We start from the raw sequence: 9,105 nt of genomic DNA, 5'->3' as shown, positions 1-9,105 counted from the left end.
TCTCCCCCTGCCCCCTCCTGAGTCCCTCATTTCAACCCCAGGAAATGAAGTGTGATCAAAGAAGCAAGTACTAGCAATTCTGGAAAATGAGGTTTTATAATTTTCGCTGTGGCCACAACCTAGCAGCACAGGGCAAGGTGGGTGTGTCCAGGCTCCTGGAGTGTTAGGGCTTCTCCCACCCTCAGCAAGCACATTGCATAGGCTGCTCAGGCCAGCCAAGGGCCTGGGTGCAGCAGTGAAAGCAGCGGCACTATAGGTGACCGACCCTTGGGTTGGGGACCTCAGGAGGACTGGGCAATCCCTGCAAGAGAGGCAAGAGGTGGAGCCCAGGGCTGGGGCCTCAGCACCTCTAGGTCATGCTGAGGCCCTGGGTCAGGGCGCTTGAGATACTGGGGAGGGGTTTGGAATGCAGGGAGGGCAGAGGCAAGGATTGGTCTCAGTGTGGGTGGCCCGCAGTGGGGAATGGACCTGTGGTCTGGAAGGAGGCCCACCCTCCACTCAGGTCTGGGCTCGAGCAGTGTGGCACTTCCGACAAAGGACATGGCCATCCAGAGGGAAACAGCCGTTGTCATCTGCCTCGATGGACAGGGGCTTCCCACAGTCCTGGAAAGGAGGAAGGGTAAGAGGGACACTGGCAAGGAAGATTCCTTCTGCACCCTATTACACTCCACCTCCACCTGAAGTAGGAAGTCCAAGTGTTCCGTAGGTTTGGGATTGACATTCTGACCTCGTTACCTTCCCTGCTCCTTACCAGGCCTTTCCTGCCGGAAAGGTGGGACTAGGCAGTTCCCAGAACCTACCCGCTGCCATTCCACTACAGGTTTGGAGACTATCCCATCCTATCTCAACTCCATTCTGACTGCTTCTCACTACTACAACCTCCCGACACCCCCAGCCCACCCATACACATGTGCACACCAACAGGCAAACCCACCACTCTTCTCCCTCCCGTCGGAAAGTCCCTTAGTTTTCCCAAGGCTCAAAGCGACCTCTGCAAGACAGGAGGGAAACTGACCTCACACTTGTAACACTTCATGTGAAAGTTCTTGTCCAGAGCGACTACTCGCACGGTCTCATCGCGGCCAGGCTCAGGCATGATGGGCTCGGAGCAGACAGAGCACCTTGGAGCATACTGCCTAGAGGGTCAGAAAGCAGGCCCAGAGGGTTCAGTGGATCCAGGCACCTCGGGCTTCAGCCCCTACGAGGGCACAGGGTAAGGAGGAACAGATTGTGTGGCCACAGGGTCATGTTCCACATATCCAGGTGGAGCAAGTTCATGAGAAAGGTCAAAGGACCAAGGGGCGCACAACACAGCAGGCCCTTATCAAGAGAATTTGCTACCTCTCCACTCACACAGCCTCTTATCTCCCACACCTCTGTCACAGGTGTTTGATTCCACACCCGTGCCCCACCCATAATACAGCTTGGCAGGAACCCCAAAGGAGGGCAGAAGACACCTCCTTCTGCATGTGCATACCTCCAGCCTGGCTTTAGAGAAAGCAGAGGGGCCAGGAATCCTAGTTACCCACACAAAATCCTGCAAATGTATCTCCCAGGCAAACTGTCCACAGTGGGGAGACTTCAATCTTCCCATCCTATAGCTACATGTTGATACTTTGCCTTCCAGCCCAGAACTGTTATTGCTCTAGGGAGAAGTCAGTACTCCAAGCATCCAAGCTCTGGAGGAACATTAAGAACCCAGCCTAAATGTGAACATAGCTATTCTAGGACCAACTGCTGAACAAAGGCACACCCCAAGAAGCCCAAGGGAGCCAAAGCTAACGGAGAAGAAGCCTACGGCCACAACTGTGGCCAGAAAGCAAGATCTATGGTCTGTCTCTGACCTGAAGCCAGGTGGCAGCCTGGTTACCAAACACAACACAGATCAACAGAAAAGAAAGAAAGAAAGGAAGGAAGGAAGGAAAGAAGGAAGGAAGGAAGGATAGGTCCTCACTTGTGATAGTCAGGGACACAGTGGGGCTGGTTGTTTTCGCCCACAATGAAGGAGGTGCCCTCCAGGGGACAGGCACAGACCACACAGGTGAAGCACTGTGGGTGGTAGGCTTTGCCAGTGGCCCTCAGCATGCGGTCAGTGATAGGCTGCCCACAGGTGTTGCACTTCTCCAGGGTCTCCTGAGAAAGAACAGAGCAGGTCATGAGGGCGCCAGCGTACCCAAGGCCGAGGCGCACCTTCCAAGACTCAGCCAGAAGCCCCAGCCCAGACTTACGGTGTAGCAGCCCTCGCAATAGGGTGCCCCTTCCAGACTGTAGAACTGCCCTCCCTGCAGCTGCTGCTGACACTGCCGGCAAGTGAAGCAGGTGATGTGGAAGAGCTGTCCCAGGGCACGAACTGCAGGCTGTGCGCGGGGCAGCGGCTGACTGCATCGGCCACAGGTCTCTGGGAAGATTAAAAAAATTTCACCTCGGTAAAAAGGACAGAAGATCCCAAGAGCTCTTGGAAGTTCCCGCCCAGTCAAGAGACCAGCAGGGGCGGTGTGCCCAAGAAGGGGTGGCAGACTCACCATTCGCTGCCACACTCTGCCGCTGAGGGTGCTCCATGTCCTGCATCAGCTGCTGGGTCAGCTGCTCCAACTCCTCCACCTCCTTGAGGGTCAAGGGTCCTGGGCCGCCAGGAGAGCGCACCTAAAAACCCCAATGCTTTGTACTGGCTTCCTGGGAACCTATTCTCTTTGGATGTATACCTTGCCTTACCTAGATATAGTAGTAGGGAAGGCCTTGCACTTTCCACAGGGCAGGGTGCATTGCCCTCTCTTAGGATTGGAGGGGGCTGGGGTGGGAGAGTCTGTGGAGGGAGTGAGAGCGGAGTGGAAGGAAGGGAGGGAGTGGGAATTTGGATTGGTATTCTTTTATTTAAAAAGTATTAAATAAAAAGTTTTTTTTGAAAAAAAAAGAAAGAAAGAAAACCAGTGCTTTTTTTCACATTCTGTAAATCCTCTCAGCCAGCCGACCCCTTTTAGATTGAGACTTAGGTTTCCATCCCCTTCCCTGCAAGCTCCTCTCTAATGCTCCTGTGTTTACATATGTGTCCTGACCCCTAGCACCACACATACAAACATAAGGGCAGGGCTGACCTTAGCCTGTATCTTCTACAGCGGGACATCTTCAGCCATGCAGCCGAAACCCTTGTAACCCCAGGCATCCAGACAGACCAGAACAACTAAGCAATGGGAACCTTGCTTACAGTTGCTCAAGGCACTGAAGCACCAGACACAGCAGGACACACACCAACTTCACAGAGCATGCACAGACAGCATCTCCCACACCCCAGACAAGCGTGGACCATACTATGTGCGCACACATGCGCACACACACGCCTACCCATCCAATTTGCCGCTGAGTAGCCAGTCAGCATGAGGATGCAATGAAGCTGGGAGCATAGCTTAAGCCCTCAAAAGCGGGAGCCCGCCCTCAGCTTTTCAGATACCCTGGGTTCTGTCCCAAGTGAGGGACTACATGAGGGTTTTGTAGTCTACCCGGTCCCAGACCTTGCCCAGCAGGTCTTCAGGACAGAGTCAAAGGCCAGTTCCTAGGCCAGCCCATTCCTCCTAGGTAGTGGATCTTGAGGGTTAAAAACTGGTGAGGGGAAGGATGTCCTTGCACAGGGGACAAAGTGCTTCAGAAACCTGCAGCCTTGAGCAGGGGCTTTCTGACCTGCACCACTGTGGCCCTGAGACATTCCCTCAAGAACTCTGCATGGGTGTGGTCTATTGCAGGACTCACCCAGCACACTGTGACCCTGCCACCTGCTGATTCCTTCACCCTCCCAGCCCCTGGAGCCCCTCACCATGTCCTCCTCTACCAGAACTGTACTCAGAGCTCCACTTACCATGCTGTCTCAAGGAAAAGCACGAAAGTCACACTCCCCCTGGCCTCCACCCCGTTCCTTAACATTGACTCCTGGAGTCGCCTATTCTTAACTAACAGGGGTCCCCGAATGGAGGCTTCACCTTTGTCCCCTTCCAAGGCATCCTTCCCTGCACTCTGAGGGCAGGGAAATGGAATCGGCTTCTCCTTGCTCTCTAGTAAATGCTACTATAAATGGCTGTTGCCATCTTGGGAAGGATAAACTATTCCACCGCACTCCTCCCTGTGGGTGCCTGTGTCCTTCCTGCAGGGCGCTATCAGCTGCTGCCTCCTCTGCCCGCCAGCAGCAATGTCACTGATCAACGCCTGTGGCCTCCAAAGTCTCTTCTTCAGTATCTTCCCCTCAGGGGAGCTCAGACCGAGTATTTACCAGCACTTTGCTCTCAAGATCCCCTCCAACTAGTCCCCCGTCTCCTTCCATCACCCATATCCATCACCCATATTCATCACCCATACTACTAACTGCCTAGCAGAAGGGACTGGGTGTCCCAGGCTTCAACCTGACCTTGTGCCTTGTCAATCAAGTCCCTAGACTGGCTTCTCGTCCTAGCCCTTTCTACAAAAGCCTCTTCGACCACACTAGGCTATCTGGCCCAATCTCTAACCCTGGGTCACAGCACTGCCTGTTTCCTGTTTCCGCCTCCACACTGCAGAAAGTAGGTGGAGACGCCAAAAAAACAAAAACGCCGCAGAGCTCCCAAAACACTGCAGCACCTGCCACACCCTCCAACTCGCCAGCCCCAGCTTCTTGGGCTGGTATTTGGCTCTGCCAGATTCCCAGTTGCCTTTCCCCACCGCAGCTGTTCCAAACCTTTTCCATCTCCCTGAGCCCCCAACAGCTCGGCCCCCTCCCTCATGCTCACGGATGACCTCACCCCTTAAATGCCTGGCAGCTAGCCAGTTTAAGTTCCCTCATCCTTCTTTCTTTCCAACCAAACACTGTGTGTCACCCTGTCCTTGCTCCCTCCGGTACCTCTGAGGTCAACCGCTGCTCGCAGGATTTCTTCCCTGCTGGCTTCTGCCTTTTGCTTGAAAGACATACCTGAATACCTGGACTCTCCTCCCCTAACTTGAAGCTCCTAAACCCCCCCACACACACACACAAAACATACCACAGAGAGAGAGAGAGAGAGAGAGACTCTATAGTCTGTCATGAACTCATAACAATCCTCCTGCCTCAACTTCCCATATGCTCTGACTTACAGGCCGCCATACCCAGCTTCACTGCCAAACTTTGAGAACAAGCTACATTACCAACTTCCATGTTTCCACCAACCGCTCACTCACAGAGCACAAACAGCCCCAAGGCCATCTAGGAAGTCCTAAAAGTCAAGTGTCTGCTTATCTGAGTCCTATTCCCTCGGCTCCACAAAGAGCCCCAAGGTCACCTCTCATGAACCTCTAAGGACCCCATCCTGGGATTGTCCTCCACTCTCTCTCTCTGCACGACCCAAGGTTCCTGAGGCATTTCACTTCCTGCTGTGGAGTTCCTGAAGGACTTGTCAGTTACTCCTGGTATGTATGGCGAGCACACCTTTGGCTGGAGGCCTGGCCCCACATTACAGTCCCACAGTAGCTGAATGACAGTTGCAGCTGAAGGCAAGCGCGCCTGAAGCCTGTTGCTCAACACACTGACAGCTGGACCCTCCTCTTCCCGTTCATACCATTTCCCCTTCGGCCACTTCTCTATTTTGTCTGTAACACCATCGTCATTCCCCGACATTCCCCGGGCTCTAAGCCTCCTACCCCTGTTGCTAATCAGTGGCCTCTTTCCTCCTTTGGAACAGCTCTCATCCGCGGGTCTTATTTCCCAGTGCAACCAATGCTGCTGTGGCCCGGGAGTGAACTCACCTGGGTCACAGACCTCTCTACCTCTATTATGCATCTCGGCTGGAATTACTATAGAACACTTCCAGCCTTCCTCCTGGCCGAACCACACACTCAACAGTGATGCTCTAGCATGCACAAGCTCCCTGTTGGAGATTTCTTTACCGAGTACCTCTGCCCCACCAATCTCAAGTACAGCTCCAAGGTTTTCCCATAGGAACCTCCTTCTGCTTTCTGTTCTCCAGCCCTCCCGATCCCCCATCTCCCCCGTGTGTTCATACCCTTGAGTTTTGCACAGGCTATTCCTACCTAAGTCCCATGCCTGATCCTTTCTGGTTTCTTAAGTCCTTAAATACTTGAAGGCAGACCAACCTCACAAAGCTGTTCCTAACTTGCCAGTTCCCCACGTCGGTTCCTAGTTTCAAATCCCTGTAACTCGCAGATTCTGAGCTACAGGAACTCAACAACACTTCTTCCTACGCTGTCTGAAGACACACAGGCATTTACAGGAATCGGTCAGATGACCACCAGGTCCCTTCAACTCAGAAGATCTCTTCCCTTGAACCAACAGACAACTGTGCCGCCTATTTCTATTTTGAGCGTTTATGTGCTAGACTGAGAAGATAAGCTCACTTGCTCTTCACCACCACTGTTTGGGGTCGGTGGTTATTTCAGACAGGGTAAAACAAAAAGGGGGGGAGGCTCAAAGTTCACCCAAGTTGACTAGGGTCTAACAGCTCAGCTTGTGAGAAACAGGACAGAAATCCTACCCCAGACCCATGACTTTGGAAAGCTGAACCGGTTTGATAGATCTCTCCTGCCCCGTCCCAGCTTCCTGAGTACAGAACACAGTACCTGGCAGTCAGCTGACACTGGCCCACAGGTGTGTACTGGTGCTGACTACACTCTTAATCTCTAGATGTGCCCTCGGGCGACGAAAGGGCTCAGAAAAGTCAGGAGCCCAGGGATGAAGTCAAGGCCCAAGAATGGGAAAAACTAAGGTTGGGCTAGAGATCTCACGGTCCCCTTCTCATTCTGGGGCAGAGGTACAAGTGAATGCTGTCTCTACTTAATTTAAGTCCCTGCTGCTCTGCCTACTGACCCAGGCCCCAGCTAGTACCAGGCTTCCTCCAGAAGAACCTTCTCTGCCCCACCAGAGAACCCCACACTTCTCCCACTGCCACACCCACTCGGGCTCCCCTAATCCTCTTTGCCACCCTTACCCCACCCACCCTTTATTCTGTGTCCCACTCCAGCCCCTGGTTTCGGCTGCGGCTTCCTCACCTGGTTTTGGTTTTGAGCTGGTGGAGGCACTGGGTGCTGCTTCTCTTGAACTAGGGGCTTCTCTTTCTGCTGAGCATAGGTGAAGCTTGGGGGCTGGGGGGACCCTCTGCCCACAGAAGAGGGAGCTTCCAGGGGCACCGATTTTTGATTGGGCTGTGGCCCAGGTGCACTTGGGGCACCAGGGCTGAACTTGGAGGCCACGGGTGTAAATTTGGGAGCCACTGGAGCAAACTTAGGAGCTGGAGTTGGAGCCTGAGAAAGGGGACCTCGGGGTTGTGCATTAGAAGAGGACACAGGCTGGGGCTGGACCTGGGGCTTGGCCTGAGTCTGGACGTGGAGCTGGACCTGAGGCTTGGCCTGCGGCTGGGGTGGTGGCTGGGAGCTAGAAGGGGTCTTCCAAGGAGGCAAGGGTGCTGTGCCCCCAGGGACAGGCTTAGTACTAGGCTTGGGAATGAATGGAGTGGCAACTGGTGGGGGTACATATCCAGATGACACCTGCAAAGGAAAGCAGAGGGGGGATGCACTTAGAGAGGGCGGTCACCCCCTCCTCTCCTTCGGGGATCCCCGGCTTTTCTACTATCCTGCCCCTTACCCGGGCTTTGAAGGGGTCGTTCTTGGTCATGTCATCCAGCAGTGAGGACAGAGAGTCGATCTCCAGGTCAATACTGCTCACTTTCTCCCTGGGCTGGAGGGTCAGGGGTCAGAGCACCCATCCCAGTCTTCCCTTGTCATCCCAAGCCCATCGGGGGAGAGAAAAGACTCCTCTCCACAACACAGAGGTGTACCCCACCCCACTTCACCTAAAGCTGCCCTCCAAGACCACCCTACCTGCGATGGGACCTGGGTGGGAGCCTCAGGCCCTCCCTCCTCCACCAGTGGAGGTGGCGGGGAGGGGAAGATGTCCTCCTCCAGAGGAGCAGGGGGGAATGGTTCCTCGATCATCGGGGGAGGCGGAGGTGGGAATGCACCACCCAGGGCACCCTCCGAGTCGTCGCCCTCCCCAATAGGGGGAGGAGGGGGCAAAGGAAAGTCTAGGTAGGAAGGAGAGAGAAGGCTATCAGTACCGGCCCTCTTTCCTCCTCTGCTCAGCACAGTTCTAACCCCCTAATCCAAAAACTCTTTTCTGCATCCCAGGGAGTGTGCGGATCATAACGAGGGGCTCAGGACGCCCTGAGAGAAGCAGGTCGAGAAAGGCCGGGGATCGGCTGAAGAACCATGCAGCTCCCGTTACACTTCAGAGAACGGATCCAAAGGGGAAGATTCCTGGCCCACATTCCCGCCTCCCACCCCCAGGCGGGAGACTTGGAACAGTCCCAAGGGTCCTGGCTTCTAGCCAGGAGTTCCAAGATGAGGTAAGAACATCTGCTCAGGACAGGGTGGCTGCGCCCAGCCCCCTTCGCAACAACCTTTCCAGACACCCCCAAAGTTCCCAAACCTCCGACCCCGACCTGGCGCTCGAGAGGGATCGGGAGTCCCAAGACCTGCCACATACCTTCTGGGGGCGGCGGGGGGATCTCGCCCACCCGGCCCATCTGTGCTCGCTGGGCCCCGGCTGCCACAGGAGGCTCGCTGTCCCCAGGCCGGAAAGGATTCACTTTGGGCTTCGGTGCCACGACCGGGGCGAACTTCTTCTGCGGGGCATAAAACGCCGGGGCCGAGACGGACACGGAGATCGCGGGAGGCGGGCGGGGGGCCGCCATGGCCAGGCCGGGCTGCTGGGGGTGGGTCGTCAGGTTACGCAGCGCCCTGCCGGGCTGACACTCCTTGGTCCAAGCTCCCCTCGGTGACCCCACCCGCGCCTCCCTGAGTCCCCTTCCTGGGGCGGTGGAGCTGCTCCCCGCGCCTCACCGCGGGCAGGAGCGTGAGCGCCGCGTCTCGGATGACCGCTCGGCGCCGAGTCCGCGGACTCCGCGTCCCGGTCCCAAGCAGCCTCTAGCCAGGCGGGGAGGGACGACGAGCAAGGGAAGGGAGGGAGGGGGCGGGGAGAGAGAGGCGCCCAGACCATACAAGGAGCGGCCCGGAGAGGGGGCGGGGAGAGGCCGGGGAGGGCGGACTGGGCAGGAAACGCCCCCAGGAAGGGGCCCGGGTCCTGCCCCGGGCTCCGGGCTC

At 55.9% G+C, this 9,105-nt stretch overlaps 1 protein-coding gene across 4 annotated transcripts; it reads right to left on the bottom strand.

Moving 5' to 3' along the window:
* Positions 1-77: 77 nt before the first annotated feature.
* On the bottom strand, positions 78-8,983 carry Zyx (zyxin). Of its 4 annotated transcripts, none has more exons than XM_085683527.2 (10): positions 8,845-8,983; positions 8,489-8,708; positions 7,825-8,027; positions 7,589-7,681; positions 6,997-7,491; positions 2,523-2,643; positions 2,229-2,398; positions 1,955-2,133; positions 1,016-1,136; positions 78-603 (listed from the first exon to the last, which is right to left on the bottom strand). In XM_085683527.2, the coding sequence occupies exons 2-10, from the start codon at positions 8,694-8,696 to the stop codon at positions 499-501; spliced, it is 1,695 nt and encodes a 564-aa protein (XP_085539653.1). In that variant the 5' UTR covers positions 8,697-8,708; positions 8,845-8,983; the 3' UTR covers positions 78-498. The 4 variants fall into 4 exon arrangements, with proteins under 4 accessions (XP_085539653.1, XP_085539654.1, XP_085539655.1 ...); XM_085683528.2 differs by having other exon boundaries at positions 8,489-8,711; positions 8,845-8,970; XM_085683529.2 differs by lacking the exon at positions 8,845-8,983 and having other exon boundaries at positions 78-301; positions 469-603; positions 8,489-8,811.
* Positions 8,984-9,105: the final 122 nt, after the last annotated feature.

Source organism: Myodes glareolus, chromosome 25 (genome assembly GCF_982192425.1).
Source record: "Myodes glareolus chromosome 25, mMyoGla1.1, whole genome shotgun sequence".
NCBI classification, from domain to species: Eukaryota; Metazoa; Chordata; class Mammalia; order Rodentia; family Cricetidae; genus Myodes; species Myodes glareolus.
This window is presented reverse-complemented; position numbering and strand designations above follow the sequence as displayed.